The sequence below is a fragment of the Eschrichtius robustus genome, chromosome 2 (genome assembly GCF_028021215.1).
Source record: "Eschrichtius robustus isolate mEscRob2 chromosome 2, mEscRob2.pri, whole genome shotgun sequence".
NCBI classification, from domain to species: Eukaryota; Metazoa; Chordata; class Mammalia; order Artiodactyla; family Eschrichtiidae; genus Eschrichtius; species Eschrichtius robustus.
Window position 1 is genome coordinate 167,323,556 of NC_090825.1, and position 16,890 is coordinate 167,340,445.

The following is a 16,890-nucleotide window of genomic DNA, read 5'->3' on the forward strand; positions in this document are numbered from 1 at the left end:
TACTGAGCACCTACTGTGTGCCTGGCCCTCAGCTAAGCGCTCCGCACAATTTTGCTCCTGTAATCAGCACTGCCATGTAAGATGAGCACAGGGCTTCCCTGGTGGCGCAGTGGTTGAGAATCTGCCTGCCAATGCCGGGGACACGGGTTTGAGCTCTGGTCTGGGAGGATCCCACATGCCGCGGAGCAACTGGGCCCTGGGCCACAATTACTGAGCCTGCGCGTCTGGAGCCTGTGCTCCGCAACAAGAGAGGCTGCGACAGTGAGAGGCCCGCGCACCGCGATGAAGAGTGGCCCCCGCTTGCCGCAACTAGAGAAAGCCCTCGCGCAGAAACGAAGACCCAACACAGCCATTAATTAATTAATTAATTAATTAATTTTTTTAAAAAAAGATGAGCACACATCTGTAGCCAGCCCTCCCTGAGGGGAGGTGAGTCCAGCTCTGTGAACGACCAGACTGAGACACCCAAGCTGTCCTTTCTCCTCCCTTCGTCTCGGTACCCTCCTCCCCACGACGGGGATGTTGACATGAGGTCATAGGCAGGTGAGACCAGCTCTGGGCACAAAGCAAGGGCAGGTGGGGAAACTGAGGCTCAGCAAGGCCAAGGACGCCTGGTCACCTAGCCGGTGCCCCACCCAGTGTTAATCAGAGAGGCCCAGACGTGACTTGATGCCCTCCCCCCTTCCCTTCACAGCCCGGGTGGGAGTGTTGTGATAACCCACAGCCCCCGTTTCCTCCTGGCCAGGAAGGAGCCAGGCAAAGGAAGTATTAAGAGGAGTAATATAAACACTTCCCCCCTCCCCCCTGCCGTGGCAAGGTCTAGAAGGGGCAGAAGCCGCCACCCAGAGCAGACCAGCCAGCAGAGCAGTGCCAGTGCACCGGGCAGAAGCTGGGAGGAGATGGGCTTGGCGATGGAGCACGGGGGGTCCTATTCACGGGCAGGGGGCAGCCCGAGGGGCTGCTGGTACTATCTGCGCTATTTTTTCCTCTTTGTCTCGCTCATCCAGTTCCTCATCATCCTGGGCCTTGTCCTCTTTATGGTCTACGGCAACGCGCACGTGAGTACCGAATCCAACCTGCAGGCCACCGAGCGCCGGGCTGACGGCCTCTACGGCCAGGTGGTGGGGCTCACAGCTTCTCAGGCCAACCTGTCCAAGGAGCTCAACCTCACCTCCCGTGCCAAGGATGCCATCATGCAGATGCTGCTAAACGCCCGCCGCGACCTGGACCGAATCAACGCCAGCTTCCGCCAGTGTCAGGCCGACCGGGTAAGTCCACAGGCCGGCCACTCGTCCCGGGGAACCCCGGGCTGGTCACCTCACCCCTCTGAGTTTCACTTTCCTCGTTCATGAGACAGGGACAGTCACGGACCCTACATTTTGCGTGCCGAGCCCATGTAGAGAAGCAATGCGTACTTGGTCTGTATATCTCATGCAATATTTGGGACATACTTAGACTAAAACATGATTTGTGGTCTATCTGGAATTCAAGTTGAACTGGGCATCCGGTCCGTTATCAGACCTAGGCCCATGGCTTAATGTGTATAAGGCGCCCAGAATGTACCAGCACACGCTAGCTGCAAATAAGAGCTGGCTTAATAAACGCTCAGAGTGTTGGGTTCTTAGTAATTAGTATGAATGGCTCAGGTTTGCCTGAGGCTGGATGTCCGCTTAGGAAATATTATCTCTTCATTGAATCCCAGGAGGTAGGGAGAAGATTTAAAACCGTTTTGCAGAGGGGAAATGGAGGCCTAAGAGAAGAGGTGGCTTGTTGGGGGGCGGGGGGCATCAGGGAGCAGAAATAGGCAACCCTGGGTCTCGTGGAGACTGTCATCCCCCCTCGTACCCCCAACTCCTGTCAAACGCACTCAACAAGATCCCCCATGTTCTCACACGTACACAATTCCTCTGAGGAGGTCCCGTCCCTGGGAGACACTGAAGAGAGGGTGCCTCCTCAGGCTTTGGCTGGAACGGGGTGAGAGAAGGGGTGGGCAGGGGAAGGGAAGGGTTGGGGAGAGGGGCAGGCTCTCTTTCTCCCACAGGAGGTGTCTGGGCTGTTTGGGGCAGGGGACCGTGGAAAGAAAAGGCCTTTTCTGGGGCTTCAGACCACCCAGCCCCTGCCACTGGGCAGGAAGGATGTGCTCAGCTCCCCTCAGAACTGCCCAGGCAAGGGTGAGGTCTCCCCATCTCATTCCCCCAGGACAGGGCAGGTCCCCCTTAGATCCTCAGAATAAGGCGAGTCCCCCTCAGACCCCCAAATGAGGCAAGTCCCCCCTCAGACCACAGGGCTGGACCATGTACCCCCTCAAATCCTCCCCACCCCTGACAAGGGCAGCCCCCTCAGACTTCTCAGTTCCCGGGAATTGGCCCTTTTGGATCTTTCAGGACACACATGGCCTTCCGGTCCAGGAACCATTAGGAATCGCAGGATCATAAAGTTTTATTCTTTTGTTTTTTGGTTTTTGTTTTTCGTTTTTGGCCGTGCTGCGCCAGGATCTTAGGTCCCCCACCAGGGATGGAACCCATGCCCCATGCAGTGGAAGCTCAGGGTCTTAACCACTGGACCGCCAGGGAAATCCCTTTTTTGTTGTTGTTTTTGGTTTGGGGGGTTTTTTGTTTTTATCATAAAGTTTTAGACACTCACACGCATCTCCGAATCCCAGACGGCCCCATCATAGAATATTAGAAATCTAAGAATCTGCCTCTTTACAACTTTAAATTTTGAAAATCGTAGCTTCCCCCGCCCCAAGTTGACAAATTCCTCTGTCCTGGAACCCCTCAGGGTTTTCTCCAAGGACCCCCAGGAAGCGGGCACTGATGATGGGGAGTAGCCCCACCCCTGCCACGGCAGCCCCACATGTCTCATGGTACCAAGTACGCATTTTGATCTTTCCCTAATCCTGGTGGTGCTATGAGACAGATTTTTTTCTTAAATTCTCTGCAAATGCAGCTGCATTTCTGGCTCTGAGACCCTGGGAGAGAAAGGGGAGATTAACTCAGTGTGGTTTTTTTAGGGTATGCCCCACTCTGCCTGGGTCAAGGAAGCACCTCCACCCAGGATGCATGCGGGAGAGATTTTTTTTTTTCATGGATTTTTCTTCATTCAGCATTCGTAGTAATCTTTTTGATGGTCAAATTATCCTGAAATAGGCCGTAGGAACACCCGCAATCTGGCTCCTGTGTCTTTTGATGGAACTCCACTAGTCTTTGAGAGCTTCCTTGCTTTATGTCCTAACAGATATTCCAGAAAACCCTTCGGATTGTTTATACTTGTTCACTAATCAATTAGTTCTCTTCCTCTGAGTCCAGGGCAACCATGGCTACTGGAAAGTGAGGGAGAGACTCCTGAATTGCTTCATAAAGATGTACCTGAACACTCCTTAACAAGAGAAGATACTTTTTTTTTGTATTGTCAGATTGCACTAGTTCTAAGTAAATATTCTTCTCATCATCTTGACATCTGAGAACCTGTGCAGAAAAATACTTCTGTATTTTTGGGAGCCATTTCCTCCAACTGGAAGAAAACCTCTTTCTCACTTCATCTTTGGAGCCAACTCACACCCTGAGATCTTCCCTTTCTGTAGATAAGGCTTTTGAAAACAGACGTCACTGGAGCTTCCAGAGCTATTTCTGTCCTCCCCCATCCCCAGGTCATTAGGACAGGGCCAGCTTCCAAAGGAGTAAGGACAAAAAGTGACAGAAAGGCAAACCCTCTTCACCCTTCATACCTTTACTTGTTATATTTCTGCAGAGCGTTCTGTTCCAAAGTTTTAAAGACATAAAAAACGTTATGAAGTTAAAATGTAATTCACATGCCATACAATCGGCCCATTTCAAGTGTACATAACAGGGACTTACCTGGCGGTCCAGTGCTTATGACTCACACTTCCACTGCAGAGGACACTGCAGGGGGCACGGGTTCGATCCCTGGTCCGGGAACTAAGATCCTGCATGCCGTGCGGTGCGGCCAAAAAGAATAGTAATAATTAAGTGTATATAATAAAAAAAAAAAAAGTGTAGATGAAGAAAAAAAAAAGTGTACATAACAATGATTTTTAGTACATTCACAGAGTTGGGCAACCATCAGCACAATTCAGTTTAGAACATTTTCATCACCCCCAAGAGAAACCCCATCAGCAGTCACTTCCCATTCCCCCTCACCCAGCCCCAGACAAACACAAATCTGCTTTATGTTTCTATGGATTTACTTACTCTAGATATTTCATTTAAATGCAATCATGCACTATATGACCTTTTGTGTCTGGGTTCTCACCCTCAGCATAATGTTTTCAAGGTTCATCCACATTGTAGCGTGTGTCAGTGCTTCATTCCTTTCGATAGTCGAATAATATTCCACTGTATGGATGGATCACGTTTTATCCATTCATCTGTTGATGAAACACTTGGGTTGTTTCTACCTTTTAGCTACTGTGATTAGTGCTGCTGTGAATATTTGTGTGCAAGTTTTAGTGTGAACATATGCTTCCATTGTTCTTGGGTATATATACCTAGGAGTGGAATTGCTGGGTCATAGTGTAATTCTATGTTTAACTTTTTGAAAAACTGCTAGACTGCTTTCCACTGTGGCTCCACCATTTTTACATTCCCATAAGTACTGCCTGAGAATTCTGTTTCTCCATATCCTTACCAACACTTGTCCATTCTTGTTTTTTGTTTTATTTATAGCCATCCTAATGGTTGTGAGGTGATATCTCATCACGGTTTTCATTTGCATTTCCTGATGACTGAAGATGATGAACACCTTTTGATGTGCTGGTTGACCTTTTATATATCTTCTCTGGAGAAATGTATATTCAGATGCTTTGCCTATTTTTCAATTGGGTTGTTTTTTATTATTAATTTCTAAGAGTTTACTTTTATATGTTCTGGTTACTATTCTCATCATCAGACACACGATTTGCAAATATTTTCCCATCTATGGGTTGTTTTTTTCCCTTTCTTAATGTTGTCCTTTCAAGCACAAAAGTTTTTAATTTTAAGTCCAATTTATCTGCTTTTTCTTTTGTTGCTTGTGCTTTTGGTGTCATATCTAAGAAACCATTGCCAAATCCAAAGTCATGCAGAGTTAACACCTGTTTTCCTCTAAGGAGTTTTATAGCTTAAGCCCTTACATTTAGGTCTTGGACCCATCTTGAGCTAATTTTTGTATATGGTGTGAGGTAGGGCTCCGAATTCATTCCTTAGTATGTGGCTGTCCAGGTGTGCCAGCACCATCTGTTGAAGAGAATCTTCTTTCCCATGAAACGATCTTGGCACCTGTATTAGTTTGCTAGGCCTGTCTTACAGTACCACAAATCAGGTGGCTTAAATAACAGAAACTTATTGTCGCACAAGCACAAGATCAAGATGTTGGCGGAATTGTTTCCTTCCCAGGCCTATCAGGATCTGTTCCATGTCTCTCTCCTTGGCCTGTTGATGGCTGTCTTCTCCCTGTGTCTTCACATCATCTTCCCTCTGTGCATGTCTGGGTGTCCAGATTTCCTCTTATAAGGACCCCAGTCATATTGGATTAGGGACCACCCTAATGACCTCATCTTAACTTAACTGCCTCTTTAAAGACCCTGTCTCCAAATACACTTACGTTCTGAGGTCCTGAGAATCAGGGCTTCAACATGGGAATTTGGGGTGGGGGACACAATCCAGCCCATAACAGCATTCTTGTCAAAAAAATAATCTGTTTTTTGGGGAATTCCCTGGTGGTCCAGTGGTTGGGACTCAGCGCTTTCACTGCCGAGGGCACAGGTTCAATCCCTGGTTGGAGAATTAAGATCCCCCAAGCCACACGGAGCAACCAAAATCCGTTTTTAATTGGCCGTAAATGTTTTCAAGTTTAATTCAAGTTGTAGAATGTATCAGTGCTTTGTTCCTTTTTATTGCCAAATAGTATTAATCATAACTATTTTTATCTTGGTTGACTAAAATGCCTAGGGAAAGAGGTGGGGTTTTTTAAATTAATTAATTAATTTACTTTGGCTGCGTTGGGTCTTCATTGCTGCGCGCAGACTTTTCTCTAGTTGCGGCCAGCGGGGGCTACTCTTCGTTGCGGTGTGCGGACTTCTCATTGCAGTGGCTTCTCTTGTTGCGGAGCACGGGCTCTAGACACACGGGCTTCAGTAGTTGTGGCATGTGGGCTCAGTAGTTGTGGCTCTCGGGCTCTAGAGCACAGGCTCAGTAGTTGTGGTGCACAGGCTTAGTTGCTCCACGGCATGTGGGATCTTCCCAGACCAGGGATCGAACCCGTGTCCCCTGCATTGGCAGGCGGATTCTTAACCATTGCACCACCAGGGAAGTCCAGGTGGGGTTTCTTGTAACTTTTTTTTTAATTGAATGAATGAAAGATCCTTTAAATTCTATAGTGCTTTACAGTTTTCAAAAGTTTCACACACATGATTTCATACAATCCCATAATACCCTTTTTTAAATTTCCTACCCCTATATTCCCCCTCCCCTCTTCCCTCTCCCCACTGGTAACCACTAGTTTGTTCTTTATCTGTGAGTCTGCTTCTGTTTTGTTATATTCACTAGTTTGTTGTATTTTTTAGATTCCACATATCAGTGCTATCATACAGTATTTGTCTTTCTCTGTCTAACTTATTTCACTTAGCATAATGCCCTCCAAGTCCATCCATGTTGCTGCAAATGGCAAAATTTCATTCTTTTGTATGGCTGAGTAGTATTCCATTGTCTATAATCATAACAACTTCTGAAGATCAGACCAGCATCCCCTGTAGAGAAGCCGTGTCCTTGTGAACTATGCCAACACAGACCACCTGGGTGCTGGATCTGGGGCCCCAGCCCTGAGAATCTGGGCAGCACCGGGGGCAGGGGGGTCCCACAGGAGCCGGACACTGAGCTCTGTCCTGTGTCTCATCCGGGCAGGTGATCTACATGAACAACCAGCGATACATGGCTGCCATCATCTTGAGCGAGAAACAATGCCAAGAACACCTCAAGGAAACTAACAAGAGCTGCGATGGTGAGTGGGTTAGGGTTAGGGTTACAGTTAAGGACAGTGGAGAGAAGGGTAGCTGACTCCCCACCCAGTCTCTTGGCAACCCCCAACCTTCGCTGACTCTTACGGTCCTATACCCTTAGCTTTGGTCCTCACACTGAACCAGAAAGCCAAGACACTGGAGGTGGAGCTGGCAAAGGAGAAAGTGGTATGTACCAAAGACAAGGACGGTCTGGGGTTGGGCAAGCGAGTGATGGAGGAACAGCTGGCCGAGTGCAGCAAAGCCCGGGAGCAGCAGCGGCAGGAGCGACAGCTGGCCGAGGACCGGCTGCAGAAGGTGCAGGACCTCTGCCTCCCGCTGGACAAGGACAAGTTCGAGATGGAGCTGCGCAACCTCTGGAGGGACTCCATCATCCCGCGCTCCCTTGACAGCCTGGGCTACAATATGTACCATCCCATCGGCTCAGAACTGGCCTCCATCCGGAGAATCTGCGACCACATGCCCACCCTCATGAGCTCCAAGGTGGAGGAGCTGGCCCGGAGCTTGCGGGCTGGCATCGAGCGCGTGACCCGTGAGAACTCGGACCTCCAGCGCCAGAAGCTGGAGGCCGAACAGGGTCTGCGCGCCAGTCAGGAGGCCAAGGAGAAGGTGGAGAAGGAGGCCCAGGCCCGGGAGGTCAAGCTCCAGGCTGAATGTGCCCGGCAGACCCAGCTGGCCCTGGAGGAGAAAGCGGTGCTGCGGAAGGAGCGTGACAACCTGGCCAAGGAGCTAGAGGAGAAGAAGCGGGAGGCTGAACAGCTCAAGATGCAGCTGGCTGTCAGCAACTCGGCCCTGGACACCTGCATCAAGGCAAAGGTGCGCCAGAGGCCCCTGGCTTCAGGTTGCGTTGGGGGTGGGGCTGGAGGCCAAGTTGATGGTGATGTTGAAGTTGGGTTTGAACTTTTCTTTCCTTTTCTTTTCTTCTTTTTTTTTTTATCTTGGTGTTGAGGTTGGCTTCCCGGTCTAGGTTGGGTTACTTAGACTCACTTGAGAATTTCACTGGTTTCACTGATGTTAGGATTGAGGCGGAGCTTGGAATGGGGATCAGCATTGAGAAAAGGTGTCGGGTTAAGACCGGAGTTGGAGGTCGGGTGGCTGTCAGGTCCAGGGTTGAGTGAGGGGCAAATCTAGGATTGTGGTTGCTTTGGGATTGGGGTGAGCTGAGACACTGAGGGTGGATTTAGGCTTGAGGCTGAGATCAGACATGGGTGACTGTGAGTCTAGAATTGGCTTTAGGATTATGGTTATGTATTAACATAAGGATTTTGTTGGCATTAGGATTGGGGTGGAGTTTGGGTTGGGAATGACATTAAGGAAGGGTTAAGGATTGGGGTTGAGTTTAGGAAGGCAGGTGGGCCTCAAAATTGGCTTAAGGTTAGGATTCGGGACTCATCCAGGGTTGGTGTCAGGGTTGGGATGGGTTTGAGTTGAGTTGAAGGATCGGGGGCACCAGGTTGAGGATTGGAAGTGATACTGGGGTTAGGGTGAGGGTTAAGGCAGGTCTAGAGAAAGGCTTGATGTGGTCTCTAAATTTGTGGTTAGAGTTGGGTCAAGGTGAGTTCTTGGTGACTCCTGTGTCTAGAGTTGATTTGGGTTAAGGTTAGGGTTCCATGTAAGATTTCATTAGTCTTAGAATTAGGTTGAGTTTGGAGTTTGGATTGTGAGGCAAGGTTAAAAGGTGGGTCAGGGGTCACATGCAGGGTGGCTCTTGGATCAAGGATTTGGTGAAGAGTGAATCTAGGGTTTCAGTGGGTTTGGGATTGCATTGAGTTGAGGCTGGAGTTGAGGTTCAGGCGGGTGTAGGTGGCTGGTGGGCCTGGAGATGATTAGAAGTTTGGGGCCAAGGGCGGATTCAGAACTTCATGGGCATTAAGATTGGAATTGGCATTGACCATGGGCTACGAGTTGAGATTGGGTTGCATTTAGGGTGGCTGGTGTTAGGATATATTTGAAGTGAAGGATTGGGTGAGCCTGGGGTTCGAGTGCGGGTCAAGACTGGGTCTAGCGTAGAAGCCAGGTGGATGTTGATCTTGGGCTGAGGCTGGGCTGGGGTTCTAACTCAGGTAGAGGCTGAGGTCTAAGGTTGAGCTGGGGTTGAGTGTGGTATTGGGAAGGTATTTATGGGTGGTCGTAGTGGAGTGCAGGGCTGGGGCTCAGGGAATGGGGGTGGGGGGTAGATTTTTCATAGCGTCTGGGTCTAGGGGGTGGGTCATGGTCAGCGTTAGATGTAAAGTTATGATCAGATCAGGTTTGTCACTGAGACTGGCTTAAGGTCAGGCTTTGATTCTAAGGGAGGTTCAGTTTTCAGGTTGGGATCCGACTTTAGGTGACTGAGTTCAGAACTGGTTTGGGATTTCAGGTTTGGAAAGATTCTCTCAGGGTTGGGCTGGGTTGGGTGGGTGGACTCAACTGGGGTCTTGGACTGGAGTCAGGCTGACGCCAAGGCTGTAATGGAGACCGTGGCAGGACCCCTGCAGAGTGGGGTCTCCGGGGGCTGCCAAGGGAAGCCGGTCCCTGCAGTCCCCAGTCATTTGAAAGCAGGTATCTACAGGTGATTATATATCCATCATCACATGTGTCCTTCTGCATGGGTATCTGTCTGTTTTTTCTGCCCTGGAAGGAACTCAGGTCTCCAAGGGTGTGGAGTGGCAGGAAACTCCCTGGGACTCGTGTTTGGGAGCCCTGGCCTCCACCAACCTCCTTTCACCCTTCTTCCCACAGTCGCAGCCAATACCACTGCCAAGACCTGCAGGCCCTGCCCCCAATCCCCCGCCCATCGGTGAGTGACAGAGGGCAGAGCCAGGAAAGGGGGGCGGATTCCACCTTGTATCCTGGGTTGCCAGCCCATTCCCTGACCCTGGAGTGGGGGTTACTAAGGCATTAGGTCGGGGCTGACCCCTCCCTCTCTCGGCAGACCCAGCTGGGCTGGAGGAATTCAAGAGGAGGATCCTGGAGTCCCAGCGACCCCCTGCCAGCAGTGTCTTAGCATCAGCCAGGTGAGGCTCTGGACAGGCTGAGACAGTTCAGTCTCAGGCTTTGGATGAGGCTGGGTATAGGACTAGGGGTGGAGGGAGGCTCGTATCACACTTGTTGCTTCCTTAATCGAGCACTTGCTGTATACCAGGCCCTATGCTGGACCCAGGGGACACAGCAGTGACCAAGACACACACAGTTCCATTCATGAAACTCCTTGAGTAGTGGGCCAAAGAGACAATGAAGGAGGCAGGGTAAGAAGAGTGACCGAGAACCTACCACGATTGGGTGCTTACTGTGATCTTGGCACAGTCCTAAGCACTCTGCCCAATTAACTCATTTAATCCTCAGAATCTTAATCCGTGGGTGAGCTACTGTTATCCCCACTTTCTGGCTGAAGCAAATGAGGCACAGAGAGGGTGTGCATCGTGCCCCAGGTAACACAGCCAGAGCTGGAACATGAACCTAGGCCATCAGACTCCAGACAGGAAAGGGAGGGCCTGGGTGAGGAAGAGACCTTTGAGCTGGAGGCTAGACAAGAGCTGGCCTGGGGGAAGGCAAGGGGAACAGTGCTCCAGGCGGCAAGAACAGCCAGGGCAAAGGCCCTGTGGCCAGACTAGGGTGGCAGAAGTGAACGGAGCCGAGGAAGGGGAAGAGGGAGAGCAGTGTCCGGGAGTGACCCTGGGCCTCTCACTCCACCCTTCTGAGCCGCACTTTCTACTTCTACAAAAATGGGGTTCTCTGAAATCAAAAGCATGCAAATGCTTTGCCAGCCGTCAAGTGCTGTCCACACATGGCTGGAGCAAGGAACCCAGGGCCTCAGTGGGGAGCATCAAGGGTGCCTGGTACACGATCAGGCGATGGCTCCATGCCTTTGACCCCCTCACTGCCTCCCAGGGCCTGGTCATCTGTTATGACACCCTGTGCGTCACGGGGAAGGTGACTCAGACCACAGCTCCAAGAACACCCTGTGCTCCCTCCAGGGTCGCTCCTACACTCCCCCCACACACCCCCACACCCCCTACCCTGTTCAGGACCACACTGCTGACCTAGGATTGGCATCCCATTTGCAGTTTAGGACCTGAGGTTCGAGGAGGTGTGTGGGATTTTTCTCAGACTCCTCTGATCCCAAAGCCTGTGCCATCAACAGTTTTGCCACCAGGCTATTGTCAAGCTAGGTCTATTTCAGCCCCAGGGTGCTAAACAAAGCCCTTTCCAAACGTCTGTCATTAATTCCCCACGGTCCTCCGCACCCAGCTCCACCTTCACTATGCCTCTTCTTACATACTCCCCCTGACGGGGAGCTCACCCTCTTGTGGAACTGGGTCCCCTCGCTCTGGATGGCTCTGCCTGGGAGAAATCCCTCAGCCTTGGGCGGCCTGCAGAGAGGGAAGCAAGGGGGTAGGGAGAAGACCCTGCTCTGAACAAACAGTTTTCCTCTCTCCTTCTTGGCCTGAAGCCATCATGGCAAGGAAGGAGGTTCTATTATTATCCCCATTTCTCAGAGGAGGGAACTGAGGCCCCAGGGAAGTGATCAGTCCGGGGTCATGCGTCAGCAAGTCAGGGCTGGAGCCAGGCTCCCAGTCCAAGCCTGTCCCGGTCCCAGCTGAGGATGGGGAAGCTCTTGACATTGTTTACCCCAAATGGCTACCCCACCCCCACCCCCCGCCGTGGAGGAAACAATGTGTACTTAAGCCTGGGCCCCTCCTGCTTCTCTGCAGTATCACAGGAAGGGCTTCTGGCCCATGGGCTCCCACCTTGATTTGCCTTCCTCTGAGAGAGGGGCCGGGGATGAGCAGGCTGGGGTCTTCGGCTCTGGTTTTGAGTCCCAGCTCGGCCAGGCACTCAGTGGACAGCCAGTGAGTGACTGAATCGTAACATCCAAATTTTACATGCACCCAACAGGGGGCCAGATCCGAGGCCCCGCATCAAATCACCCACCCCATGATGGGGACTGTTGATTCCTTTTCCACTCTTATTCCTTCTGGGCCTCGAGAAAGTCTGTGCTGCTGCTAATTCACCCTAATGCCTCCCAGACCCTTGCAGTTCTCCCGTATTCACAGAGGGAGGGCAGACCCAGCCTCCGGCGTCAGCTGCACTTGAGAACATGGTCTTGCTTTTTCACTGAACATTTTTTTTTAATTAATTAATTAATTAATTAATTATTTATTTATTTATTTATGGCTGTGTTGGGTCTTCGTTTCTGTGCGAGGGCTTTCTCTAGTTGCGGCAAGCGGGGGCCACTCTTCATCATGGTGCGCGGGCCTCTCACTATCGCGGCCTCTCTTGTTGCGGAGCACAGGCTCCAGACGCGCAGGCTCAGTAATTGTGGCTCACGGGCCCATTTGCTCCGCGGCATGTGGGATCTTCCCGGACCAGGGCTCGAACCAGTGTCCCCTGCATTGGCAGGCAGACTCTCAACCACTGCGCCACCAGGGAAGCCCCTCACTGAACATTTTTAAGTGGTTTTCTATTAATGGCAAATGCACCAGCTTTCCTTTACTTGGTAAGACTGAGTATCCTTTGGAGATCACTTTATTTAAATTAAAAAAACACAACACAATGGACGTGAAGACAAATATTAAGTGAATATTGGTTTAGCGGCTACGTGGCTGGAGATGGCACAAGTCACAATGTGGAAGGTTGAAGATGGGAGCTCAGCCCTGGCTCTGAGCCGAGCACACAGCGAGTGTCGATTCAAGTTCACTGCCATCACTATGACCATTTGTTTTTTCATTCAACCCATATTTCTTGAGCAGCTGCTGGGTGCTGAGGACACAGGGAGGAATAAGGCACAGAAATCCAAATCCCCACCCTCGTGCCACCCTCGTGCGGCTGACAGTCTAGTGGGGGAGATGGATGACAAACCAGATGAGTGAGCCGTGATAGGGACCCTTGGTGATGAGTGAGACAGAAAAGGGATGAGGGAGCTTGAGGAGGTTGGAATTTTCCACAGGGGTGGGGTGGGGCGGGGCCAGGGCAGGCTTCACTGAGGAGGTGACATTTGAGCAGAGAACTAAAGAAGATGAGGGAGGAGCCATGAGGGGATTCTCAGAAGGGTGCAAAGGCCCTGAGGCAGGACCATCCTTGCCCAGTGAGTTTGAGTGAGGCAGCTGGTGTGGCTGGAGCTGAGTGATGGAGGGGAGAGGGGGAGGAGGTGAGGTCAGGACAAATCAGGCAGGGCCTTGGGGCTGCAGTGAGGACTTTGGGAGCCCTGGGAAGGCTGTGAACAGCAGAGGATGTGACCCGACTCAGGCGTTCACAGGCTCATTCTGGTCGCTGTGTGGAGGGTGAAGGTGGGAACCTGGGACAGGGGTGAAGGCGACTGTGCTGGACCAGAGGAGCGACGGGGCTTAGGAGCCCCAGTCTCTGAAAATGGCCAGGGGTGAACCTCCCTTGCAGGCTGGTGAGCAGGAGTGGTTAAAGGATGTCTGTCAGGGCTGCCTTGGAGCCTGTGAATCCTGGTAGAGGACAGAGCCTGGAGCTGGGAAGGGGGGGGACCAGAGCCAGCCAAGGAACGTGAGGCCGCGGGGGCCCCAGGGAAGAGCCAGGGAAGGAAGGGAGGGGGCCAGCGGAAGCAGGACTTGGCTGAGGCCCCCACCTCCCCCATCAGGAAACATTCCTCTGAGCCAACCTCTGACCCCTCGTGAGAACCTTTGGCAGGCCGAGGAGGGGGAGGGGCATTCCAGACAGCGGGATGGCTCCTGCAAAGGCAAGGGGGAGGGGCGGAAGTGAAGTGATGGCTCTGAGAATTTGTGGGGTACTTTGTCAGGTTTTGATTCCCCAGTGGGGAGGCCTGGTGGGGGCATAGTGGGTGGAGCCTTGAATGCCAGATACAGAAGGCCTGGCTTTGTCCCGAGGGCGCTGGGGAACCATGGGAGCGTGTGAGTAGGGGCAGGCTCACTAGAAAAACCCTCCTGGGAATGAGTGAGGGGCCAGGTCTAGGTCAGTTCTGTGTAGACCAAAGAGGGAAACTGAGGCCCTGCCTGGGGGACGGGGGGCCAGGGGCTTTGGGCAAACACCCAGGATCCCCAGGGCCTTAGGGAGCAAAGGGGAGAGAGTCAGTCAGACAGACTGCAACAGAGGCCTGGAGCACAGGAGGTGGCCCCTCTGAACCTCAGTCTGTATAATGGATAGGCACACATCTCAGTCCCACCTGTGTCCCACAGAGGTTCAACAAGACGAAATCTAAGGGGAGGCTGAAACCGGAAGGAGCCCTAGGGTTCTTGGGAGCAAGAAGGGGCCCAGCGTTAAGAGGCAGGCCCAGGCGAGGTCTGTCCTGCCGTCTGTCTGTCTGACTGACTATTGTATTCCCATCTCCTTCCTGCCCCAGTGGCTGAGGAGGCTCTAGGCCCCGAAGACCGAGGGGTGGCCCCGACACACCGGTCTGGAGACCAGGTGCAGCGAGACGCCCACGGCGAGGGACACAGCCAGGGTGGAGTCAGATGACGCACGCGCACCAAAGTGGGCGCCCTTGGCCTGCGTCCTCTGCCACACCCCACCCACACCCCCTAACACTCTCTCCGCACCACACAATCCCTCACCCCCTAGACGCCGGGACGACGTCACAGATGCAGTGACGTCAATCACACAGACATGGTGGTGACGTCACACAGAGACAAGGCAATGACATCACAGAGATACACGGCGACATCACACACGCACTTGCTGCCCAGCCCTTGCCCAAAATCACATCCCTTCGTGCACGCGGGTCAAGGCACCCACAGCATCCCACTCATCTGGAGCATCTTAGCGCTCCAGGTCTGGGGGAGTGAGAACAGGAAGACATTCACCTGCGTCCTGCCCTGAGAGTTTCCAGGCCCCCAAGAGAGGGAGCATCTGGTCCAGGGGACCCCTCAAAGCCCGCGAGGGTGCTGCCCCTTCACTCTCTCTCCCCTCCATATCCAGCCCTGCCTGTGGCCCATATAAGTGTTAGTGGCACTAAATAAATGTTATCAAATCCCTTCAAAGACTCCAGAGTCATGATTTCTGCTTTGAAAAGGCACCACCAGGCTCTGAGTGAGAAAAAAACTAGAAATAAGATGAAAGCTGAAGAATCCCGTCCCCAGCGTCCCCAGGTCAGAAGACCCTTCAACCTGGAACAAACGTGAGTAGACACCAGCTTCCCCCAAGCTGCAGTCATCTCCATATGTGAAGAGAAATGGCAAAATCATAGTCAATAAGGGTTTCATGAAATGCCTACAAAACCCCACATTGTGACAGCATTGTTGTCAATTTAGTGTTTTCTTAAAAGAGCAGATTTTTTTCCTATTTTTTAAAAAAATAGCAGATATTTAAAAAGCAGTTTCTTAAATAAATACAAATAAAAAGCGGTTTCTGAAAAAGCAGATTATCTATTTGTAGCTTTTGTTTTTGCTAGGTTTGCAGAGATTCCCCCAGGTACAGACAACAATTACTGAGGTACCACAGCCTGTTTTGCAGGAACTCCTCCTCGCCAAAATGATTCCAGAACAATATCACAAAAGTCCCAGGCATTTGTTTTGTTTGAGGTTTTTTGGTGGGAAGATGGGATGTTAGAAAGGGCACCAGTGTCCAGTTAGGGAGCACTTCAACTCACCGATCACTAAATTAGCAGGAAGCCGGGGAAATTTTGCACATTAGAGGAACACAGGGAAATCACAACGTACCCAACAGACTGGGGAAAAAAATGTTAAAAAGCTATAATACCGACTGTTGGTGAAGATGTAGAGAAAAGGGCATTTTCCTCCGGGACTGGTAGAAATGCACATCTCATCCTGGCCCTTCTGGAAATTAGTTTGATGATATTTAATAAAAATGAAGACAGGGAAGTCCCTGGTAGTCCAGTGGGTAGGGCTCTGCCCTTTCACTGACCAGGGCCCGGGTTCAATCCCTGGTCGGGCAGCTAAGATCCCGCAAGCTGTGTGGCGTGGCCAAAAAAAGAAAAGCGAAGACCTACAAATCCTTTGGCTCAGTAACCCCATTCCTGGGACTTTATCCCTGAGGAGTGAAAACTCCAGGAAACTAAGCAAATGGCCATTGGTGGTAAATGGCCTAAAAACTGTGGTCTAGAATCTCAGCTTGTCTGTCTCTCCACTTTGATTCCCTCCCAGCCCATCCCCTGGGACCTTGGACACGGAGGGGATGAATCACGAGGAGCCGAGGCTGGCAACGCCACGCTTAGGGCAGGCTAGTCAGGAGGGACAAAGGAGCGATATTTCCTGGATACAGAAACCCGGGCGAGAGACGGGCCGCTGCAGGAAACACTCGGCTGGGGCCCCGCCAAGCAAGGGCAGGAGGGTCAGCCAGGCCTGGCCGCCCAGACGGGCCAGTCTGGAGGCCCCAAGGAAGCAGGGACGTCCCTGACCCTGAGCCTACTGCCTGAGCAGCCTGGAGTCCTGGGGAAGATGCTGACAGCAGCCAGTCCCAGCAGCCATGGGACACCTGAGTTTGGCTTCCAGACTCTGACGTTCCTGCGTTTGAATCTTGGCTCAGTCAATCTCAGCCTCCCTTTACTCACCTAGAAATAAGTGTAATAATAATCACCCTAGGGACTTCCCTGGCGGTCCAGTGGTTAAGATTACGTGCTTCCACTGCAGCGGGCAAGGGTCTGATCTCTCGTTGGGGAACTAAGATCCCGCAAGCAATGCGGTTGGGGCCAAAATAATCATCATCCTCCTCCTTAACTCTCTGGACCCATGGGCGCAGGTCTCTGATTCTTGGTTGTTCTCTCCCATTCAGAGCACCCCAATATCATCCTTCTAATCAGCCCCCACACCCGATCTATTCATCATGGGATCTGACCATGTGCCTCTCCCGCTCACATACCCTCCATGGCTCCTCATTACCCTGGGAACAAAGCCCAGTTCCTCAGCTCTCTTGTGCCCTCCCTCCTCACACACAATGCCGCCTTTGCCTCCAGCTGT

At 51.7% G+C, this 16,890-nt stretch overlaps 1 protein-coding gene across 1 annotated transcript; it reads left to right on the forward strand.

The window, feature by feature from the left end:
• Window positions 1-821: 821 nt before the first annotated feature.
• PLVAP (plasmalemma vesicle associated protein) lies at window positions 822-14,724 on the forward strand. Its single transcript, XM_068536762.1, has 6 exons — window positions 822-1,268; window positions 6,900-6,996; window positions 7,116-7,828; window positions 9,734-9,791; window positions 9,927-10,008; window positions 14,319-14,724. Exons 1-6 carry the CDS (start codon window positions 900-902, stop codon window positions 14,323-14,325), a joined length of 1,326 nt encoding a protein of 441 aa, XP_068392863.1. The 5' UTR covers window positions 822-899; the 3' UTR covers window positions 14,326-14,724.
• The last annotated feature ends 2,166 nt before the right edge of the window (window positions 14,725-16,890 follow it).

What these genes read in the sequence shown, in the direction of transcription:
- PLVAP (XM_068536762.1), top strand. Translation starts at nt 900, where the DNA reads ATGGGCTTGGCGATGGAGCACGGGGGGTCCTATTCACGGGCAGGGGGC. An exon ending in AACTAACAAGAGCTGCGATG is followed by an intron (nt 6,997 to 7,115) that starts GTGAGTGGGTTA and finishes CTATACCCTTAG; the next exon opens with CTTTGGTCCTCACACTGAAC. An exon ending in ACACCTGCATCAAGGCAAAG is followed by an intron (nt 7,829 to 9,733) that starts GTGCGCCAGAGG and finishes TTCTTCCCACAG; the next exon opens with TCGCAGCCAATACCACTGCC.